Here is a 24955-nt window from a genome sequence, read left to right on the forward strand (position 1 = left end):
GTTTACAAACTGGTGAGTTGATGTCCTCATCCCGATGAGTGACTGACAGCTGCACATCACTACTGTCCAAAGCCAACCACAAAAATCACCACCAACACTTGCAAAACTGACAAAAGAGCCTAAATCTATCACAAATTTAGCAAGGCTGACAGAGAGGTGACTGAAAGCATCCGTGCCTCCGTCAAAGTCATGTCTAAGAATAGTTGATTGAGCCAGGCAACAATAAAACATCCGGTTGGAATTATAAGATAAAAATAAAACCAAAACCAGACTTTTAGTGATGCTAATTTTCAAACCGCAGCTGCACAAAGCTTCAGGATAAAGGCTTTAACTGATACCACACATTAGATGTTTATAATGGAAACCAACAGATATACCATTAGGCTAATAATACTTTTAGCTCGTGGAACTGCTCTAGGTTGAGGTCAGACAAGAGCATCAAAGATCTGGGAATCAGCCTTTAACATGAATTTGTTTCCAAATAATTGCTCAAATCACAATATAGACTTGTGTCATTCATTAAAAGAAGAAAATGTCAGACACCTTGTGTGGGGGAAGGGTTGCAGAGAGAGGAGACAGTCTCACTCCCCCCTCCCTCCCTCCCTCCCTCTCTCTCTCTTTCTCTCTCTCCTTACCTCCAGCACACACACATACTCCCTGCCTGCCTCACACCATCGCTGGCCATCAGCAACGTCTGACGGCTGTATCCTTTTGCTGTAGCAACGCGCCTTCACCATCCTCCTCTGCGTCGTCTGCATCTGACATTCTGACTGCAGGAGTCTTTTGTGTCTCCACGGGGGCCATTGTGATTTCTCCCCTTTCTGGAGAAAGAGCAGCACCATGGACATGATGGGTAACAAAGAGCGACGAGGCGTGAATTTCAAAGGCTTGTTGAAGAGGAACTGGCTTCTGATTGCCACGGTTTTATCAGTGCTGCTTGGTATGTGAAAGCTGCTAAATGTCTGCTCATGTAAAATGAGATGCTTTCATCTTCATCGCTGTTTATGTGTCCATCCATCCCGCTGTGTTTTAGCATTCAATCTTGCTTTCAGCTGCTGTCACTGTTGAAATAAATCTCTTTTTCACCAGCTGCTTGAACAGCAACAGTAAATGCTAAATGTGTGTTAAGGATAATCATTATGTTAATTCATAATTATCTTTCCTAAAAAAATGGAGGGTGGGTAGTCTACTGATGGAAGTGTTGCAGGAGACACAGCCTCTGTCCTCCAGAGGCAGAGAGCAGTGTCTGGATGTGTCTCAGTCAAACGTGACCAGACTGAAGTGACAACTGATGCTGGATCTGTGAGTCAAAGCCCTGAGGCAACACAGTGCATACAGTATATTCAGTACAAGGTAGCAGTATCAACTTGGAATACTGAAATCATTTTTAGATTGTTTGTCCATTAACGGATAGTTCAGTAATTCTGGCTTAAGTACAGAGCTGTAGGAGACAATTAGCCTAGCTTAGCATAAATACTGGAAGCAAGGGGAAACAGCTAGCCTGGCTCTGTCCAAAGGTCCAAAATACTAAAACCCTTAAAGTTCACTGATTAACAACATTTGGTAAGACTTTATAATAGGATATGAATCATATACTAAAGTAATGTTTAACTAATGCCTGACTCATAATGATTTAATGGATGAATTCATGCAGGAGGGATCATGAGTTCCTGTTTCTGACCTTTCTCAAGTCACTGTGACATTATGTGTTTAGTTTACAACAGATCAGGAATATGGGTGTGAAATTATGTATTTTTATGTTTCTGTTTGAGAATAATTTTTTAACCCTTTAATGTCCTCAAACAAAAAAACTACGATTTTTTCTTTGCACTGGGGCTATAATAAGAAGAATCAACATTTTGTTTTTTTTTTAACAGACCCATAGTTTTTAAGTATAAGCCTCTACTAAACCATTGAGAAAGCCCTTCATGATATAAAACAGAAAGAAAAAAAATCCAAATAACAAATCATGTAGTATTATAATGTTTGTAATTTCTTAGTATACCAACATATATCAATTTGTGACCATGGAATTAGTAGTATTGCCAGTACTAGTATTATTTCCACTTATGTATTCAAGATATTTACCAATGTTTTCAAAGCATCTCAGAAATGGTGAAAAAAAAGAATAAAATAGCATCACTTCTTTTATCATCGAAGGACGATTCAGCCATTTGGTTGAGCATGGCTTTTGACAATAAGAAAAAAAAATCATACATAAACTATTTAAGTATTTATAAATGTATAACATTAAATGTATCATTTAACAACAATGAATAACAAGAGGATTTTTAATTTCTTAGCAAACAGGCAATTTTAATTACATTAGCTTAGCTTCGCTACCATCAACAGCGTTACCTCACTCAGTGACAGCTTACCAGCTCCGAACCGTAGTTTGGAACATGCTGGCTTATTAGCATTAATTTAGCTTGGCTCTTTATTAGCTGGTAACTAGCTTCTAGTCAGTCCCTCCAGGAACTCGCCCCAATAAAAAACTTTAATTCGCGGCCTAAAACCCTTGAATTTGCAGCCAAATTTTTCACATTTTTCTGTGATTTTTTGTGGGAAATTGCAGCAAATAACAAAAATTGATGCTCATGACAAAAGGAGGAAAAAAAGTGATTTTGCAAAGAGCTGCAAATGTTGTTTTTTTTTTTATAATTCTCTTCTTTAGTTTTATTTCATTAGTTTCAAAACATGCACTCCAATAATGTTGCAAAAAATCCTGAGTGAATATTGTAGCTCTCAAACCAGACAATGTGACTGTAAAACAACATGTAAGCTATCTCAAAGCAATTGAATCAAACGCAACTAGACTTAATTTTGTCTTAGAAGACGTTTCACCTCTTATCCAAGAGGCTTCATCAGTTTATGCTTGTCTGGCTAGGCTGACAAACTGGTGTGGAAAACCCCAGGTATTTAACATCTGAGGAGGTCTTCACAAGGCCAATGATGTCATTGGTTCGTCTCCTTCACACACCATGGATGCTGAAGACTGTCACTGAAGGAGCTATTATTTATAGTGTTTACACTTTATTTATTCAGACTGTTTCTATCAGGTCATCTTCCCACAAACATTAATTTGAACTGTGTCATCACTACATGACATCTGTGATTGCTGATGGAGCATGTGACGTGGAATTTCATGTTCTCTGGCATATAATATTGATCTAATAGTTGCCAAACTTAGCTCAGCTAGTGTTAGCTCGTTAGCATCTCATTATCTAGCAGAGTTGCCAAGGAACACCATTCAGTTAGCCTAACATCAACAGGTGTTTGTTTAGCTTATTTACTGAACCAACTGACTCACATCTGTTTTCTTCCTTTTCATCCAGTTCATCAACGACTGTTGTTGGTGCTGGGCCTGCTGGCGTTTCATTTTTCAGCCATGAAATCTGCACGTGTTTGTAGAATGCGAATTTGAAATGTACGCTGTGGGTGCGACATATCAGGACCATAGACAGTCACAGATCACTGGCGCGCGTTCACACTCGGCGCTCCGGTTTGGAGCGCTAACGGTGATGCGCATGTATGTGTCGTTCCCTCACGAACTGCCGTGAACTGTACGGTGACGTGCACCCACAAAGTCAGTGGAGAGAGCAGCGCTGGGGAGGACCAATCACACGTTACCAAAATAACGCTAGAGCCAATCGATGAGCAATACAAGGTTAGAGGCGGGACGTCTGGTAGACACCAACGATTGTTAACCCTTTGTGTACCATATTGAGTGGATGCTGACAGCCAGTGTTTATATTGGTAGGGACAATACAGAGGGGGCTGAATATTGGTAGGGAAATGTCCCTACCATCCCTACCCAATCCTACGCCTGTGGCCAAACAGCGAACTATATGTTAATCAGTGAACTTTAAGGGTTTTAGTATCTTGGACCTTTGGACAGAGCCAGGCTAGCTGTTTCCCCTTGCTTCCAGTATTTATGCTAAGCTAGGCTAATTGTCTCCTACCGCTCTGTACTTAAGCCAAAATTATTGAACTATCCCTTAATTTACACACAATCTAAAAATGAGTTCAGTATTGCAAGCAGATACTGCTACCGGTGCCTTGATGGATGTAACAGAGGACATGAACCTTGTACTGAATATACTGCATGCACTGTGTTGCCTTGTGACTTTACTTGGACTTTTTTTTTTTACCTTTTGATTTGAAAATACTTGAAACCTTCCCCTTTTCCAAAAGATTAAAAAGTATTTAGAATGATGACGTAATTCAATTCAATTCAATTTTATATATAAAGCCCAATATCACAAATTGCAATTTGCCTCACAGGGCTTTACAGCATACGACTTCCCTCTCTCCTTTGGACCTTCACAGCGGATAAGGAAAAACTCCCAAAAAAATCCTTTTATGTGAAAAAGAAAAAGATCTAACATTAATGATATTCATTGCAAGCTGACACTTATCAAGCACTGGCAAGTCAAAATATTGAGTGCCCAGTTAAAATTTCAATTCTAACACCCCCTGAAGTCAGAGTTCCATCAAAAGGAACCCTACAATCCCCAACCTCCAAATCCAATATGGCAGCTCTGCACATTTATATTTACATCTGCGTTTGGCCCAACACAGAAGGGCTAACTCCTCAGGGCAAGACTCAGCTGTCTATTTACACCTCAAGGAGAAAGTACACTCCTTTGAAGACAGCAATGTGCACATTTTGGACAGGGAAGACAGATTGTTTGAAAGAGGTGTAAAAGAAGCCATCTATGTGAAATTAGAAAAAACATCTCTCAATAGAGGAGGAGGTCTACAACACCACCTATCCCCCACCTATAATGCTGTCCTTTCATCCTTGCCCAGGAGATAAAAACAAGTTGTAGTTGTAGTTCACAAATGGCCTCATATGACTTTAACGACTCCAACGACTACCGTTGCAGCAGGAATTTCAACGACTGTCGTTGACACACCTTTGGAGCACTAACGAACCAGTGACATCATTGGCCTTGTGAAGACCTCCTCAGAGGTTATATACCTGGGTTTTTCCACACCAGTTTGTCAGACTAGTTCCAGCTGAGTCAGACAAGCATGACCTGATGAAGCCTCTTGGGTAAGAGGTGAAACGTCTTCTAAGACAAAACTAAGTCCCATTGCGTTCAATTCAATTGCTTTGAGATAACTATGACCTGGATAAATGAGAATATCCACAGGCAACATGTAAGCTACATCTTCTGTAAACATAACATTTTAATAAATTCAGCACATATTGTATGCATTTAAACAGTGCAAATTCTTATGTCAATACAAAGCATTTCTCAATACTGCAATGCCATTAGCGTGATTTGATGACACGTCTGATGACGTTTCAAATTATGCCGCATGCGCGAGGATTTCCGGTCAGCCAGAAAATGCGGAGAAACACGGAAAAATGGCAGGACTTTTGAAAAATTGCAATAATAAGAGGGACTGTCTAGTGGTGCAGACCACTCCCCTGATGGAAGGATAGCGAGGCATTTGCCAGTAATAAGGGTGGGAATCACCAGAGGATCCAGGATATGATATCACAATACATAAATCACCATGCGATACAACTGGGATTTTAAATATGTTGCAATATGCTGAGTATTTCGACAAAATATACTGCAATATATCCAGATTTATTACCTTTTTTCAATTGTCCCCAATGGAAATCTTTGTCAACATCTGTTTTAACTAATAAGAATAAGTTTTAAGTCTGTTCATCTCATTTCAGTCACTTTTATTGCGGCAGCAAAATGTATCTAGTGGACTGAAATAGCAAATGATTATATTATTCTAGTAGGCGACCAAAAGTTTAATTTGTATTTGTAATATTAATAATTTATATAATAACAAAAAAATGATACATGGTACTGTGTGACAATACAATATTGCAACACAAAAATATTGCAATAATATGCTGTATTGTTTTTTTTCCTCCCACCCCTACCGTGCTTTTGAAGACACAGCGACAACTGGTGGCTCAGTCAGGTTAAGTTAAATTCAAAACATTTTTCATTAAAATATAGTGACTCAAAATGTAATCTAGCAAACAGCTGAGCAGGATGTCAAGATTCACCGTTTTAGTCAGTGAGCTTAAGAGGTGTTGGTAGGTGTTTGGGGTTTTTTTTGTTGTTGTTTTTTTAACTTTGGACAGAGCCAGGCTAGCTGTTTCCCACTGCTTCCAGTCTTTATGCTAAGCTAAGATAACCACATCCTGATTCAAGGCATGCAACTGATAAGGAACTTTTAAGCTCAATCTGAGAAAATTATATGAAGGTCTATTGCCTGGGTATTCAACAGGGGGTCCATGATCCCTAGCATTACTGCTTGATAATTCAATTAAAGTTTTAATTAAATGTATTTTCCAGAAATTAAAATGTGTCTAAAAATAGACATTAACATAAATCCAACATATTATTAGAAAAGATACACTGACCTATTCATGAATCAAATTAATAAAACTGAGGTGACCTAGTCAGCTACTGTAACAGTTGCCTACTATTGAAACATATTAGCCATTTAGCACAGCCCCTTTTCCACCGCAGGAACTTTTATCATTTACCCGGGACTTATAAAAACCTTGGCACGTTTCCACGTTTCAGATTCCCCAGAATTCTTGAGGGACGGGGCTGTGTGCTGAAGAACGCTGATTGGTGGAACACACACTTGCAGCGTTCTGAAATTCCGTGCTAGTGTGGCTGCAAACTTTATTTCATTTCTGCAAGCTTCACTTTGTTTGTGTTTTGATCAAGGATGGGTACCAAAACCTGGTACTAAATTGGACCGGAGACTGTAGTATTGATAAGTATCAATACGGTATCGGTTCTTTTATTGGTACTTTTATACATTTTGATTTAATTCATTATCATCCTGCAGTCTCTCCTCTGCACTCTGTGCCGGCGCTGATCTCCTCCACATACACACACATCCATACACACACAGACACACACACACACATACACACACTAAACAACACGGTAACCAGTGAACAACTGAGCAACAACAATGAATAACGTAGCCCTGGTGGAAACAAGTGAAGATAACTCAAAAATTACTCGAGTTGTCGGCAGCTACACTCGTTACTATAAGTGAAATTAAACCTTAGCGAGTAAGAAGCCAATACTTGATCAATACATGTGTTCTGCAAGCATAAACATGTTGACATGGAGACAGCAATATTCAATATGCTCCGTCCAGTCTCTCATCCACCGACACTAACGTTATGTCTTACACAAGGACAGCACACTGGTTCAGCTGATAGCGAATTGTTACTAATAAGATGAAATGACAGCTGTCTGTATGTAGACTAACTTAGTTTGACACTTATCTTAAAATACCTTTAAACGTAGCTGCTGGCGGAGACAAACAGCCCCTCCCCTCTCTACCAGCACTAATGTTACCATGTTACCAGCCAATAAGCTGACGGAGCTAAATATAAGGCACACGCAAATCATCTACGTCATCAGCCTGAATTAATAAATTCTCCAGAACTTTGAGGTGTGGTGGAAACGCAAACCACACAGATTACTAGGAATTCTTTTACCCAGGTAAATAAATTCCTGGAAATAAAAGTTCCTGGAAATATTGGTGGAAAAGGGTCTATTATTCCGCAACGTATCGTTTTGTAACTTTCTGAGCAAGACTCAAACAGGCCCAGAAAGGCAAGTATTAGGCAAATCGTGCTTATCAGGAATTGAGCAACCCTGATGATTTCACTTGGGGAGAGGTCTTGGAACAGGGTGACACCACCCAAGGTTGCTCAATTCAGCAACTTCCAGGCATTGTTTTCTAAGTGTGTATTCGGCCAAAAATATTGTCAAATTGACAAATGTAAAGCTCTGGCAGCCCTGCACTAAAATGATTAACCTCTCATTCATATTTACAACAGACAGATATTTAAGGAAGATGGGAAAGATATCTGTCAGCTGTGATTGGCTGGTCCTCATCACATGACATGTGGTGTGCACTGCTGCATTCCAAAAGTTGAACTCAGTTTATTTCACGGTGCAGCCATGGCGCCCTGAAAAACAGGTGCTGGGGAATGCATGCATGCTGCGACAGCACTGCTCCAGCATTTGAGCGCACCTGCCACACATCTACATTGAAAACAATGAATTTGAGGGCGCAAAAAATCAGGCATTTGTACAGCCCCTTATTTTATCCCCATTCAAGTTAACAGAGTGCTAAAACCGGTAATTTTATCCGTGACCGTTGAATCATTTTGGCTTAATGCTGCTGAGCAACTTTCATAGGAATGAATGGGGCAGTAATTTCCTGTTTTTGTCCGGAATTTCTAGGTTTGTCATTGTTAACAGTCCTAGATACGCTTCAAGGTAGCAGTAGCAATTGCAATTTTGTTTCCTTCAGCATATCCATCTTCTCTGTAACATCAGTCAGTTTTGATGCTAATGGTAATGCAGTCCTTATTCTTCGATTCCACAAGTGTGGCTTTTAAGCTACAATTAGCAGTACAAGTTAGTTGACATTGTGTTTCTGTGCCCTTTGCCGGCTCAGCTGTTGGCCGAACCACCAGCTCCACAGGTCCAAAGACTCAGAGGCTTCAATCAATCAATCTTTTACTTGTCACTTGGAATTATACAAAGTACACCTCCAGTGAAATGTGATCCCATCAGCTCCTTTCACTTGTGCACTGTAATTTAGCCTTTTTTGTGTGTCCTTTTACACGTTGGCTGCTGCTTTATAATTGTCCCTGTTTCCGGCTGGTTCTGATAATCCATGGTTTCAGATTGTGAACATGTCCGCACATCCCAACCCCAACAAGATGGCCGCATGGTCATTCTGCTGAACACGGGCAGCACCACACTGCAGCTGCTTCTGAACAACATGTAGCAGTGTTCCACAGTAGGACAGTATCAGTATCTCACATTCCCACTGTCACACCTGTCTTTATTCTTCATAAAGCTTGGAGGCTAGAGGATTAGACTTTTTTTCCATACTTTAAATAATTAGAAAATACTGTATTAGTACCTCAGATCACACAGACCAGATTTTTGATTGCAAAAAGAGATGATTAATTTCAGTTGGACTTCAAATTTGGTTTTCTGAAACCTGCTGGTACTCTGCTTTATGTGCCTTTCCCTCAGTTGGATTGTGGCACAAACATTAAATACATTGTGTTTCAATAGAAGCACAACTTGGTATGTTAATGACCTATGAACACACAGCAAATTAGCAATCACTCGAACATCCTGTCTTAGATGCACATATTCTGGATAGATATTTTCAGCCTATCTCTAATCATTGGTTAAGCTAAGTTAAGTTAAGGATGTGTTTTGTAGGTAAATGCTTTGTCCTGGTGATTGGTTAGTTGACGCTCTGGTAAATCAGGGGACATGAGAGTATTGCTGAGTCCAACAAGTACAGTGCTGTGGAAAAGAATTTCCCCTTGGGGATAATAAAACCTAACCTAACCATGACAGTAAAAGCATAGAATAAACAGCATTAGCATGCAATTGCAGCAATCAAGGCTGGATTACCAAACAGGCAAAGTGGGCAACAACCTCACATCCCAGGGGCCAGAGAGTGCCAGATTCAGTGCATGTCAATAGGTTTTGGTAAATTAGATCAATTGCAGTTTGCACATCTGAAGTGAAATATATAGTAGCAATGTGTTTTAGAGAGCCAAATATATTTATACAATGTTTATTATAAGAACAGCAGCAGTTAAATTACACAAAATGGTAGTGGGCCAGAGGATAAATAATGCCTACATTTTTAGATCCAACAGTATTACAATCCTTGGAGGCAGGAGGATTGGCATTTTAAATATACCCTATTGTATTTTTGTTTGTCTTAATTCTTTACAATACCAACTTTACAAGGCTTCATCTGGTAATGAGTGTCTGAGAACACTGTGATTTTTCCCATTGTTTGTGGAATTTTCAGAATGTTTTTTTGACAAATGAGATTTCAGCAAATCCTCATTGAAGTCCGCAAACTATCAGGTATTTTGTAATGGGTCATTGCTCTCTGTTAACAGTCAGTGATACTGTGTGTCTGTCTTTATAGACATTATGGTGGTGTTAAGGTGTAGGGCGGAGGTCATACACTGCGGCAATAAAGCCCGGTGTCCCTTGTTGTTCTTTTACCTTGATGACCTCATTTTCAAACAAGCCTCTGAGACTGCTACGTGGCACATAATCTGGGCACAAAAGGCACAAGGGGCAAAGGTGTTGTATTTAGTCCTTTAATTAATCATTGGTGTGTTTTGGGTGGAACATGAATTCAAACAATAATGTGTCATCTCCAATTTTCCTTTCCTTGCACAAAGCACCCTAAGGGAAGATTTTCCTTGCCTTGATGGGTTTCTTTGCCTGAGGCCCCTCACAGTCTTGGATGCTATTATCATGTTTTGATAGATCAGTGTGGTAACATACAGTTTGCTGTGTCATTGCAGTGTTTTACAAGCATCTATAATAGTGGTCTGTAATGTGTGATAACGCAGATGGAGATTTGGGGTGCATCACTAAAATCATTGAGTGGGGTACATATGAAATTTATAGCTGGAAAATCCAGACCAATGTGTATGTTGTGCCTCATGAATTCCATATGGATGAAAACTCACTGACCTGTCAAATAATGTGACTGTGAAATTTAAGCAATATCCGTAATACCAGTTCAAGTGTTCTTTATAATGAAGTTGCATTGATCTTGTCTGTCCTGCTTGAGCCATGTCCTGTAAGTATGCTGCCATCTTTGTTGTCTGTTCTTTGATCAAAGGACTGAAGTTGTTTCTTCAGCTCAAGAATTCTTCATGTGATTCTGTTTTTCTCCTGATAAGGGATAAGTCTGGGCGTGGTGGTCAGAGAGTATGCGTTCCTTTCCCATCTTGATAAGCAGTATTTCGGCTTCCCAGGAGAGATCCTCATGCGGATGCTGAAGCTTGTCATACTCCCACTCATCATTTCAAGCATGATAACAGGTAACCTGAACATGATTATTTCTGGTTGAGCCCTTTGTCATGGTGATGTTCTGCGATGACAAATACAGATATGCATCACAAGAAATGAGTGTCAGTAAGGGTTAGAAGTGTACACAGGTTCATACAGAAGGTAAAATTATCCCAGTCAACACAACACAGATCAACCATAGACTAAAAAAACATACAGCTACCGTGACATCACCCATTGGTTTGTGGACTCCAGTTTTGAAGCCTCAAGTTGTGCATTTCGTGACATGTATAGCTGCAGACATATTCCGTTTGTAGTGTACACGGCCTGCCCCTACAAACTGCTCCCAACATTAGCACAAGACAATCCCACCAATGTGATGGATATTTGAACTTATAATGCTCTTTCATGTAAAGCTTTATACCTTAGCTAATCCCTAACTCAGCATAAGCGTGAGTATGGAGCAGAGGTTGCGCTAGACTTTTTCGTCGCCGGCCATTTTGACCGACAGGGTCGTAAAAATCCGGTCATAATCTATTTTTACCGGTCATTTTAATTTTCGTTTTTAAATGATAATAAAGATATTCAAAGACATTTAGTTTTCATTCGTTCATTTTTAATACATCCAACAAGCAAGTTATAAAGTGTACATTAATAAGGACATGAACGAAAAGATGAACAGACATCCACACACCGCAGTGCTTCAGTTCGGCGTCTGGTCTACACGCGAACCGCGAGCGCTTCTGTCAAGCTGGATAGAGCGGATCGTACCAAACAGGAAGTTGGACACAGAAAAGACGAGAGAATCCGGCCAATTTTCAAAATAACAATAGCATGCACTGAGGAACGTGAGGGAATACCATGTTTATGATTTAAAATAACACAACAGTGCATAACCGAACACATTTTTCAATACCCTAATCACTTCATTACAATTTTAATTTTGTGTCACCGAGCCTACAGACTACATAAATAAAATGGTCAGAACAATATGCCCTATTCATTCAGTGTTAATCCAACACGCTCAATACATGGACATGCAATGACAAATTGTTATTAACTTATTATGTTATAAAAAACGATTAAAATATGGACTTACCCATGTTGAAAATGACCTGTTGAAGTGAAAAAACGAGTACTGACGGGAACAAACGAGTGGAGTCGATGTTTAACCAGCACGGAGAGCGCAGGAGAAATGCACTGCCTGTGTGGACAGTCAAGCGCCTGCGAATATACTCGCAGGACTTCCGCGGCACTAACGCATCTGGTGTGTCCAGGGCGTCATGTTAACAACGCTACATGAAGCAGATGAATGACTTTTTCCCTGCAGTGTGAAAACGGCAGCCACTTAAAAACTTGAAAAATTAAGCCAAGGTGAAAAGTGCCACAAACTGCAGTTCTTTAAATGTCCACTTGAGGCTGGCTCCAAGTGTGAGTCAATCCCCATAGACCCCAATGTTAAAATACCTAACTTTAGTGCAGAAATAAACATGTTACAGCCTGGTACAACAAAAAAAAAACTATAACTATAACTAATTTCCCCCTTCATGAGAACTGGACGGGAAGAATTTTCTCTTAACTTGCCCGTTAAGGCTTTAAGCCATGCAGGGGTGGGGGCCCCTGAGTTACAGGCTGTCTCCAAGGTGTCACTACAGTCTATGACTCAGATCCACCCCTTGCTCCTCCACAGCTACCCCCTCTCGTCCAAATATGGTCACTTCTGGCTCCAAAAAAACAAGGTGGCAATAGCTGAAATGTCGAACTTGAGGCTTCAGAATGGGAGTCCACAAACCAATGGGTGACATCACTGAAGCTACATTCATTATTTTGCACAGTCTATGGCAGGGGTAGGCAACCCGTTACCCTGGAAATCCAGAGTTCTCACGAGAGCACAATTCGAATTTGCTCAGTGAGTCACTCTGGCAATCAGTAATGATGCTCATTACCTATGCCCATGAAACCGAGCTGCACCAATCACATCGGTGTATCTGATATAGGCGGGCCAGAGGCGAAGAAGTCTGGAATCAGTCAGTAAACATTGCAAGATGGCTACGGATGAACACCAGTTGTTTGAAACGGCTTTGGCCGGTACAATGAACGAGTTAGACTTGGCTTTTTCTCTAAAAGAGGAACAGAAGACGGCGCTCGAGTCTTTCCTTTGCAAGAATGACGTTTTTGCTGTTGTGCCGACCGGATACGGCAAGAGTCTAACCTACCAGTTAGCTCCGCTGGTAGCTAAGCGTATACGTCATCTGGTGTTTTGTTCTGATTGGTTGTAGTGTTATCCAATTGCGTGCAGTGATATTTACAAATGCTTGCTTGGTGCCTCCCCTCGAGTTGGGCCATTTGCATTACTCATGGCCAGACCCTAAATCTTTCTAGATTTGGGTCTGGATTTCCAGGCTAGCAACCTGTGGCATTAACAAAAAAATAAAAATAAAAAATAAAAAAAGAATAAACGTCATATTTTTTTAACATTTTAATTTTTATTTATCATTGTTGTAGGACTAAAGAAATTCTTACCTTCTCCAGCTGCAAAAATGTGTGGCCTATACATCGAATAAAAAAATGTTTTAACACTTAAAATGGGTGTCATGCGTCTACAACCTGTCGTCATTTTCTCAAAATTTTGCTGAACCTCAATAGCACTGTCAAAAATGGCTCTTCTAATAGTAAAGATTGCCAACACCTGGTCTATGGTGTAGCTGCAGACTAATTTCTCTATATAATAGCTGATAGTAACCTATAGCAGGGTTTCTCAAATTAATGTATGGGAAGCCTACCCATTGTGATACTTTACTTCAGGGGTATATGACATTTTAAAAACAAAGTTAATTAAAAAATATATCAGTTAGGCATCATTGCTAAAATAATTCTGCTATAAGTTCAATAGCAAATGGGAATCTAAGTTCAATAAACCACATTTTATGATCAGTACTCCTCTTTTCAATGCAACTGTAGTTGTAGTTTAACAACACCATCAAACACAATCACCTTCACATTTCTGAGACAGGAGAAACAGAAATAACATTCAGAAATGACACAAGAGGACAGCAGAATGACTGATCCTGCAGGTGACTGTTGAAATATGTCGTTTAGGAGCTGCATTATATCTTCTCTGACTAATCCCCTCACCTCCTCCACAACAGCATATCAAGGCTCCCTGCTGAAATGAGTCAGGCCTACAGTAGAAGCAGTTCATAGTTGCAAATTGAAGCAGCTACATGGACTTTTTTCACAGAAGTTTCAGATCAGTCTTTTATGAAACATAACTGTGATATTTGTTGATTGTGTCGTGGATTTTCTTCCATTGTTTGTCCATGACAGCAGGTCCTGAGTTGGTTGTTGATGACATTGAGGATTTGTTTTTTTCCAACTACATTTCCCCAGAGTTTTCCCCATGTGCGCACCTCACTCACTGTTGGCCATAACTTACTCATAAATAAAGGGAGGGCTGTCGTGGTTCTAAGTATCAGGCTTGGAGACTTCCTTTTCCTGCTCAAACAGGCACGTAGAGGGGGAGGGAATGTATTGTTGCTCTCTCTCTCTGGTGCATTATGTCGGTCAAAGACAAGGTGGATAGTAAGCCCACCTACAAAGCAGTTTATTAAACTTTGACTTGAATTCAAGTTATTTTAATTATTGGGACTGTACATGTTATGGCTGTGAACACTACCAGTAGTTCTATATTTGATTGATAGTTGGTTCTATATTTTCTAAGTAGAAAATTCTTTTTAAAACAGCTTTGACAGAGACATCCTTATGGCTGAGGGGTTAAGGGAGCCTCTAGGCTTAAAGGAATACTTCATCCACAAAATGACCATTTGTGTATCAGTCACTCACTGCTTTTATCTGAAATTTGTGAAGAAGACATTGTTTGTCTTGCATGCCTCCATGGTGAACAAAGAATCCCAAAAGGTGAACATTCTTCATGAATTGAATTAAATGGGGACTATGTTTAACAGCAGCAAAATTATATCAAAATAACCATTTACAAACTCTCACACAACTCATGCAAACACATTCTCACTCCGACCTCATCACATATCAACGTTTGGTTATAGACTTCCCATGTCGAGATATGACGTGCAAGGTACCCTGAGTGCATTGGTTGTTGACGTCCTGGGATGCCGTGTCAACGTCAGCCTGTTAAATGCATTGTCTGTTTTCAAAATACACTTTTGTTTTCACAGGAAATTAACAGTTTGCATATAGTCTCTTTCAAAATAAGCTCACTATGTCGATACAACACCACAAATTGATATTTATTTCCTTCAATAACAAACATGTGGTTACATTTTGCCAACGCACATACGTGGTTGGGTTTAGTAAGAAAGGACAGGGTTTGGCTTTACATTAATAAGAGAAGCAAACACCGCCCTCCTGGGTGAAAGTCAGTGGTAGCTGGACCCATCCACCACTGCTCCTGCCCACCCCACTCTGACTTTTGCCACCTTAACTTACTTTGTTGTCTGGCTGCGTTTCCCCCTGATGCTGACGGGTGCCATTACAGAATAACGACGCATATTATGCCAACGTAACAGGACTGCTTTTTTCGTCTCTGTCTGATGGCAGAAGTCACTGACCAAGCGCTGGTATTCGACAACTTTGGAGTGAGACCAGGTTGCTCCTGCAGTATAATCCAAATCTTATTTATCCAGTCGTAAACACAGTACTTTACAAATACATCCAATTTCACAAAACGTTACAATATGACACGTTCGCATACGAGTAGCACGCCTTGAGTGTGTCTGAGCACATGTATGCATATAAGCTCTGCTTCAGCAGAATTCAGATGCATATGTGTGCCCAAGTACACTTGCATAATACTGTGTGTGAGAGTTTGTAAATGGATGTTGTGATATATTTTGCTGTTGTTAAACTTTAACTTCAATTCATGAAGAATGTTCACTTTTTTTGGATTCTCCATTTGACTTGAAGCCATGGGAAACACAAAGTTTTCTTCACGAATTCATGGTAACACGCAGTGAGTAACTGATATACAAATAGCCATTTTGAGGGTGAAGTATTCCCTTAAATGCTGTGTTGCTGGTGAGGTATAAAAGGTCCAGTCTGCAAAAGTTTTGCCCAAATTAATTGTTCATTTACATTCAAATATGATGACTTTGAATTAGAGCTCAATCAGATCAGACTTCAAAATCTATGGCCTTGTCTTTTCATACCAGGTAGGATGACCTTTTGGTTTAGGTTTCAGTCACACATTGTGCTTTTGTCCACAGGTGTTGCAGCCCTGGACTCTGAGGTATCAGGAAAGATAGGTCTGCGAGCTGTTATTTATTACTTCTCAACAACCATCATTGCAGTTATTCTTGGTGAGCTGATTACTTTCTTTGCCTCTAGTTGTCAGTAGCATTGTATTTATATTCTCTTGTTTATTTCAGGTGCTTTACAGTTAAGTATCTTAAATGGTGCAATGTAAAAGTGGTTTTTGACTGAGTAACCTATTAAGCTGTCGTCACAGCATACTGACTAGGATCATCCTTTGCAGGCATTATTTTGGTAATGACTATCAAACCAGGAGTGTCTCAGACAGCTGATCACATTGACAGAGCCGGGACCACGCCCAACGTCACAACAGTTGACACACTCTTGGACCTCCTCAGGTGACCTCCCAACCATGTGATACAAATTCCTTATAACCATGAGATATCCACTCATTCAGATGTTGACATGATAGCGATGGTAACCTTAGGTCTTTTACTCATAGTTTAAAATTGAAATACTTGAGTTGTGGGGATTAGTCAATTATTATTTGTCACCTCTATTTTGCCTTTATGTATCAAACAAACTAGTTTGTGCAATGTGTCACTTAACAAGAGAAAAGTGTTCACACTTGATTTGAATGTCTACAGTCAAAGCTGAGGTGAAAAGCCTTCCATCATAGCCTTCTGCTAGCTGAATCCCAAGGCCTCCCCATCTCTCTGTGTCTTTTGTATGTTCTTTTAGTCTCAATGTGATTAATAGTACAAATGGAGAAACACACACACACACACACACACACACACACACACACACACACACACACATTTAGACACACATTTCTCCCAGAAGTAGTCTTGGTGTTACATTAGGTTGCACAAATGAAAAGTGACAGAGGTAGTTGTCCTAAGAATAAAAGAGAGAGCCTGAGGGAGATATTTGAACTGTCCCTTACTCATACACCTCCACAAACCTGTCCAGAAAGTTACATCAACTCATAAAGTTATGTCAACTCAAAAAGTTACGTCGCCTCAGAAAGTTACATCCACTAAGAAAGGTGCATCAACTCAAAAAGTTACTTCCACTCAAAAAGTTACATCAACTCAGAAAGTTGCTTCAATGCAAAAAGTTATGTCAACTCAAAAGAATTTAGTAAACGCAGACAGTTATGTCAATTCAAAACATTACTTCACTTCGGAAAATGATACCTCAACATGGAAAGTTGATTTGGCTGTCAGAAAGTGGTTTTCAGTGGTTAGACAATTAATACTTCATTCTTAGAATACTGTGCTCTTAAAATTCCAGAACCTTTGGGTTCACATATCAGACCTTCAGTTTCTTGAATTACAGACAACTGGAAACAATGTACAGCGTGTACTGAAAATCCAATTTTCCCACACTTAAATTGACAGAAACCTTGCATCCCTGGGGAGGGCATCTGCAGATTTTAGTATTTTAGCTCCCTTGCCTCAAAAGAAATTAAGCACATTTACAGCCTCTTTGTGAATATGAAAATCACTATCTCCCAGATTTTCAATGTAAGTCCAATTTATCACGGAAGGATTGTGTACAAATCATTACGTATCTTTTATTTACCCCTAGTCTTTCCTTTTCCTATCAACAGAAACATGTTTCCAGAAAATTTGGTGCAGGCTTGTTTTCAGCAGGTAAGAGGCTTTCCATGCATATTTGATTTACATATTTAAACGTACATTAGGGTCTTGTGTATATACAGTACAGGCCAAAAGTTTGGACACACCTTCTCATTCAATGCGTTTTGTTTATTTTCATGACTATTTACATTGTAGATTCTCACTGAAGGCATCAAAACTATGAATGAACACATGTGGAGTTATGTACTTAACAAAAAAAGGTGAAATAACTGAAAACATGTTTTATATTCTAGTTTCTTCAAAATAGCCACCCTTTGCTCTGATTACTTCTTTGCACACTCTTGGCATTCTCTCCATGAGCTTCAAGAGGTAGTCACCTGAAATGGTTTCCACTTCACAGGTGTGCCTTATCAGGGTTAATTAGTGGAATTTCTTGCTTTATCAATGGGGTTGGGACCATCAGTTGTGTTGTGCAGAAGTCAGGTTAATACACAGCCGACAGCCCTATTGGACAACTGTTAAAATTCATATTATGGCAAGAACCAATCAGCTAACTAAAGAAAACGAGTGGCCATCATTACTTTAAGAAATGAAGGTCAGTCAGTCCGAAAATTGCAAAAACTTTAAATGTGTCCCCAAGTGAGTCGCAAAATCATCAAGCGCTACAACTAAACTGGCACACATGAGGACCGACTCCAGGAAAGGAAGACCAAGAGTCACCTCTGCTTCTGAGGATAAGTTCATCCGAGTCACCAGCCTCAGAAATCGCAAGTTAACAGCAGCTCAGATCAGAGACCAGATGAATGCCACACAGAGTTCTAGCAGCAGACCCATCTCTAGAACAACTGTTAAGAGGAGACTGCGCAACTCAGGCCTTCATGGTCAAATAGCTGCTAGGAAACCACTGCTAAGGAGAGGCAACAAGCAGAAGAGATTTGTTTGGGCCAAGAAACACAAGGAATGGACATTAGACCAGTGGAAATCTGTGCTTTGGTCTGATGAGTCCAAATTTGAGATCTTTGGTTCCAACCTCCGTGTCTTTGTGAGACGCAGAAAAGGTGAACGGATGGATTCCACATGCCTGGTTCCCACTGTGAAGCATGGAGGAGGAGGTGTGATGGTGTGGGGTGCTGGTGACACTGTTGGGGATTTATTCAAAATTGAAGGCACACTGAACCAGCATGGCTACCACAGCATCCTGCAGCGACATGCCATCCCATCCGGTTTGCGTTTAGTTGGACGATCATTTATTTTTCAACAGGACAATGACCCCAAACACACCTCCAGGCTGTGTAAGGGCTATTTGACCAAGAAGGAGAGTGATGGAGTGTTGCAGCAGATGACCTGGCCTCCACAGTCACCGGACCTGAACCCAATGGAGATGGTTTGGGGTGAGCTGGACCGCAGAGTGAAGGCAAAGGGGCCAACAAGTGCTAAACACCTCTGGGAACTCCTTCAAGACTGTTGGAAAACCATTTCAGGTGACTACCTCTTGAAGCTCATGGAGAGAATGCCAAGAGTGTGCAAAGCAGTAATCAGAGCAAAGGGTGGCTATTTTGAAGAAACTAGAATATAAAACATGTTTTCAGTTATTTCACCTTTTTTTGTTAAGTACATAACTCCACATGTGTTCATTCATAGTTTTGATGCCTTCAGTGAGAATCTACAATGTAAATAGTCATGAAAATAAAGGAAACGCATTGAATGAGAAGGTGTGTCCAAACGTTTGGCCTCTACTGTATAATATGTAGCCTTCTGAGTGTAGCTCTGATGTTGTGACATGTGACCAATTACATTCTAGTACAAGACCAAGCGCAAAGAGCTGGAGCCTCCAAAAGTGTTAACCAACACTACCACAATTCCACCTCTCACAACTACCATCATGTCAGTGGTAGAGGTAGGTGTGCACATTTTTATGTTTATTGTGAGTTGTCAGTACCTTAATGCTTTTGATACATTGCCAAAGCTACACTTGTACCAGAGTTCACCAGGGTCTTCTGATGGGAACATCCATTAACATGACTGTTGGGGTTTTGATGTTTACTTGATAACACTGTGTCCTTGTTGATCCATCTGTTGCACTTTACGTTTCATGTTTCTGCACCTGGCAACCAGAGTCTTATCTAAATGCATTAGAAGACCCAATAAAGAGTCATAAGTAGCCATGGGTCATTGGGCTGTGATCCTGTAGAAAACATTTGTCCGGCTTATCAATGGGTCTTTAGAGTAAGCTAATGTGGTTGTGAAAGCAGCTTCCTGGCCTGATCTTGGTAGGCTGAATGAATCACCTCCTTGTTTCCTCTCCTGGCAGAATATAACCAAGGAGTATAAAATCGTTGGGACGTATACGGATGGAATCAACGTATTGGGGCTTATTGTGTTCTGTGTTGCTTTTGGCCTTGTTATTGGGAAGATGGGCGAAAAAGGCCGTATCCTCCTGGAATTTTTTGATGCCCTGAATGAAGCAACCATGAAACTAGTCCAGATCATTATGTGGTATGTATGTAAGACCGATCTACAGGTATGGGTTTCCAAAGGGATAATGTTTAAAAGCTATATGGTGAACTGTTGAGTCAGTAAAATGTGAACAACCTTCCAAATGCACTGTCTTGAGTATGTTTGGAGAATAAATTCTTTAGTTCTGCATGAGGCAAAAAGTGAGACCTAATCCAGTCCCCTACCAATCTTTTAAGACGCAGCTTGGTTGAACCCGACTGATGCTGCCAAATTTGAGACCTAACATTTTTCCCAGCACAGTTGCCAGAAGAACATGTTGACATTGTACATTTCTGCAAATCACAAATACATTACACTTGCACGTTTTATACATATCATATCAACATTTCGTAAGTTACATGGTGTATGAGCTAACTTTGTGTCTGGAGGTGAAGGGGATGGTGGGTGGAGTGTAACTTGGGTGAGACACCTGCCATGCTGTAGACCACTATTATCACTTTTCCACCATGGGACCGGTTCCGTTCCGTTTCCCACACTTAATTTTGAAACGTTCAGAGCATTTTGATAAAAAAGAAATTGGTTGAAAACCCAAAAAGTTGAATCTCAGGTGGAACCAAAAGATAGTGAATTGTGAAGTCTGAATCGTGACAACATCTGTGGGTGTTTTATATTCTACAGGTTGGAAAGAGAGGATAGAGAGGGTAACAATGGAGAAGTCAAATAAGAAATCGTCAAAGAGCGTACAGGGGTCTCAATAATAGTTAGTCTACGTTTTTTTATATATATGTATATTTTTTTATTAATAATAATAAATAATAAAAAAAATAGTTAGTCTGTGTTTGTTAGGTGAAAACAAATATCTGTGATAACATGACCAAAGTTCAAAGATATTCAATGTTATCTGCAGTTTTGCTACTGTTTTCTGCACTGTGCAATGGTCTCCATTGATGACACATCCTTAATTACAGTGGTTCCACTAGAAACTTGTGGAAATGTGGGTCATTAAATAGCACCAAGGCTCCAGGAACCATGAACAGACCAAGTTCAAGAACCAGAGCTAATCTGGTGGACAAGGGATATGTTTGAAACCAACAAATGACAAAACCGGTTGTGATTTATTAAGTCCTTGTTGTATTTCCAATGGCTTTTTAGGCACTAAACATGGGCAGCATAGTGACCTATCACTGTTTTTTCAATAGGCATGGTGCCATTAAAAGCATTTGTTTTGTGCCAAGACATTGCAGCGGGGATTGTGTCCCCCAGACTGGATATTTAAAGCCAAAACATGATGTTTTCCTAAATATAACCAAGGTGTTTTTGTGTCAAAGCTAACCACACAAAGTTTACACACACATTCCTATGTTATACTGTACAACATTATGTATGTTATCCAATATCTTATTTGCAGCTACAAGCCGATGAGCATTTTAACAAAACCATTTTAACAAGTAGCAAAAATAATCATTGAACACAAACTCTATTAACACAGGACTAGTATTACCTGGGGACCCCTAGTGATTTGTAACAACTGCAGAGAATGTCTGTGATCTTAATTCCATGTGAATCTGCCATGTCCATAATTTGTCAAGTACAAATTGCCAGCCAGCTCAAATCAATCACAAGAGCAGAATCTTTGAACGTCTTGGTAGCTGGGTGGTTACAGTGCATGCTACATTACTGCAACCTCCCAGGTTCAGGTCCTTGGGACCTTTGTCGCATGTCATACCCCTCTCTTTTCTTCCATTTCTACTCTGTCTCTTCTCTATCAAATATTATTTCATAGAATATTAATGTGTCACAGTGAAGCTGACCTTTGATCTTTTCTTTATAAAATGTCATTTTATCCTATTAGACACTTGTGTGAAATTTTGTAATAATTCATATATGAGTTCTTGAGTTATGGCCAAAAACATGTTTTGTGAGGTCACAGTGACCTTGACCTTTAACCTCCAAATTCTAATCACTTCATCCTTGAGTCCAAGTGGACATTTATGCCAAATTTTAAGAAATTTCCTTAAAATGTTCTTGAGATATCGCATTCATGAGATTGCAAAGGAGTAGTTCACAGTGTCCTTGACCTTTCCCCACCAAATTCTAGTCAGTTCATCCTTGACTCAAAGTTGACGTTTGTGCCAAAATCTTCCCTCAAGGCGTTCTTGAGATATTATGTTCGCGAGAATGGGAAAGACAAGGTTGCGGAGACCTTCACCTTTGACTTCTGACCACCAAAATCTTATCAGCTCATCAGTGAGTCCGAGTGGATATTTGTGTCAAACTTGAAAAAATTCCCCGAAGACGTTCTTGAAATATTCTGTTTACAAGAATGGAATGGACAGAAAACCCGAAAAGACAATGCCTCCAGCTTCAGCCATCACCGGCACGGAGGCATAAAAAACAAAGGGAAAAAAAAGGGTTGACACCATACATCACTGCTACTTGTGTAGAGTATTTAATGACTGTGTGCATCCTAACTGAGGGATGACATCAGTAAATTCTAGTAAAACACAGACTTTGCTTATCCCGTGTGAATGGGCCACACAGACCACAGGGATGGGGGTGATTTCTGAATCACATGAGGTTCTCCTGTAATACTAGTCCCATACTAATAGGTCTTAACACAGTATATGACACAGAAACAAGTTATTTTATTGATTAAGTATAACTAACAAAGGTGTTGGCGACACTGCCTCTCTTTCCCTTTTCCCACTTGGATTTCTTTAGCTACTTACAACGGATTTGATTTCAAAAAGAGGAAGACAGACACTTCTGAACAACATTTCAAAATGCCAAGACCCAACCTGTGTTTGGAACTTGATAAAAAAGGCACAATAAAACAGCCTAAACCTTACCAGAAACTTAATACCAAGTTGGGTAGCATAACTCTTTGGATCTGATTTCTTTGTGTATCCTACTGGTTTAAATGAAATTATGATGGAACACTCAGTAATTGAGCAAATATTCATCTCCAAGATGCTAAAATCTGTGATTTTTTTTTTTGCTCAAAAAGATTCCTTAAGTAATGATTAATCAATTGTTCAAATTGTGAATAATTTTTTATGTTAACTAACTAGTCAATTATTCAACAAAGCATTTCAGTCGTATGAGTAGCTGTAGCTGAAATGCACAATATTTGCTCAAATCCTGGATTCTATCCCCTAAATGACTCCATCTTGATGTGTTTTTCAGTTACATGCCAGTGGGGATCTTGTTCCTAATTGCTGCTAAGATCATCGAGGTGGAAGACTGGGAGATCTTCAGGAAGATGGGTCTTTATATGGTGACGGTGCTGAGTGGGTAAGCTCTCCCATTACTCTGTATCCGCCTGTTCCAGACTCTGGGATTTATGGTTGACATTTGGGCCGATTCTCCCTCCAGTGATACAGTAAAAGCTGAGCTCTGTGTCGGCACTGATAAGGGCCAAGGACATTTAAAACTGCTCAACCTGCAGATACAATAATGAAAGCCTTGCCCAGGCCACTAAATCTAAGTGACACCATTAAAGACTGTACAGTAAATCCCCTTCAGTTAGGTCACAGGGGTTGGTCCAAGGCTTCAAGAGCTCCTGTGATGACATGTGCCCGCAATGTTCACACTTTTTCATGCGTTACTGTTTTACAACAATGAATAACAGCAAATATAATTAAAAGTTTTTGACACAATCAACAGAAGAAGTCTCTTCTTCTTAATGTCAAAGAAAAGTCAAATCTCTCCAGATGTGCCATTTTAAAAGCTCTTTAGCTGAAATCTATTCAAAAGTCAGTTCAGTCAACTGACATTTGAGCTTGTGCACCCTTAATTCAAGATCTGTTGATGTATGCCTTGGTCATTTGATCACAACCTTTATTCTGGAAGGGCACTATAGTCATTTCAAAACTGTAATCCCATTAAAACTAAAATGTCACTGTCAAAACACTATTTATGTTTATGTGATGCTGCAGTAACATTTTAGGGTGCAAAATAATTACACACACTGTAATGCAATGTAATGTGTCAAAATTTTACACCTCACTTAAATATATGTGTGTTTGTCATGTGGAAGTCATTATTATTAAAATAGAATATCTGTATTGTCATTGTACAATTACAATGAGATTCAGGTGGGAACCCTGTAATAAATACAAATGAGTTAAAGGGAAACTACTTGCCTAAGGTATTTTACATTGTATAAATTAGCCTTGCAACTAGTGATCTAGCTGCCGGTGATCTTTCCCTCTTCTCATATAAAACAGCAACATTTAACAAAGGTAACGGCACACAATTTGGCTCCATTACAACTCACAGGATTCACCAACCAAACAAATGTCTAGTACTAAACATGTTTTCCAAATGAATATAGCATGCTAACATTAATGGCATAAGCCTATGGCATTTTACATTGTATAAATTAGCCTAGCAACGAGCGGAGGTTTCTTCTGCTCATATGAAACCAGAATAAATCCCAAAGTATAAATCCCTGAAGGATAAATTACACACAAGACTTAAAATGCTATATGAGTGGAGACTTTACTGTCTTCACAATTTATTGTTTCTTATCTGTGAAATAAAAGTAAATAAAAGCTTTGTTTCCACTGAGAGAAATGGTGTCAGTATACAGAAACAGACAGGAGGTCTGCATCACGCGTAGTTACAATTCTAGGGAGGTGCACATCAGACTACGACATAGGTTACAGTGTTGATACAATGCAGAAGTTTAAATGATAGCCATGTTTAATGTGTGAAGAAAAGGATAACAGGAACGCTGCTGGTGTTCCTCAAACCACTGGTGCTCATGGAAGGGTTAATCCA

General features: G+C 39.7%; 1 protein-coding gene across 1 annotated transcript in view; it reads left to right on the top strand.

The window, feature by feature from the left end:
* The first annotated feature begins 647 nt into the window (after nt 1-647).
* Nucleotides 648-24955, top strand: part of slc1a1 (solute carrier family 1 member 1) — a 34839-nt gene continuing 10531 nt past the window's right edge. The window contains exons 1-8 of the mRNA XM_049568852.1: nt 648-940; nt 10772-10912; nt 16121-16213; nt 16390-16504; nt 17725-17767; nt 19515-19610; nt 20025-20209; nt 23357-23464. Coding sequence (XP_049424809.1) covers nt 841-940; nt 10772-10912; nt 16121-16213; nt 16390-16504; nt 17725-17767; nt 19515-19610; nt 20025-20209; nt 23357-23464 — 881 coding nt within the window. The 5' untranslated portion in view covers nt 648-840. The remainder of the gene's footprint in view (nt 941-10771; nt 10913-16120; nt 16214-16389; nt 16505-17724; nt 17768-19514; nt 19611-20024; nt 20210-23356; nt 23465-24955) is intronic.

This window comes from Epinephelus fuscoguttatus, linkage group LG23, assembly GCF_011397635.1.
Source record: "Epinephelus fuscoguttatus linkage group LG23, E.fuscoguttatus.final_Chr_v1".
In the NCBI taxonomy this organism is placed as follows: domain Eukaryota; kingdom Metazoa; phylum Chordata; class Actinopteri; order Perciformes; family Serranidae; genus Epinephelus; species Epinephelus fuscoguttatus.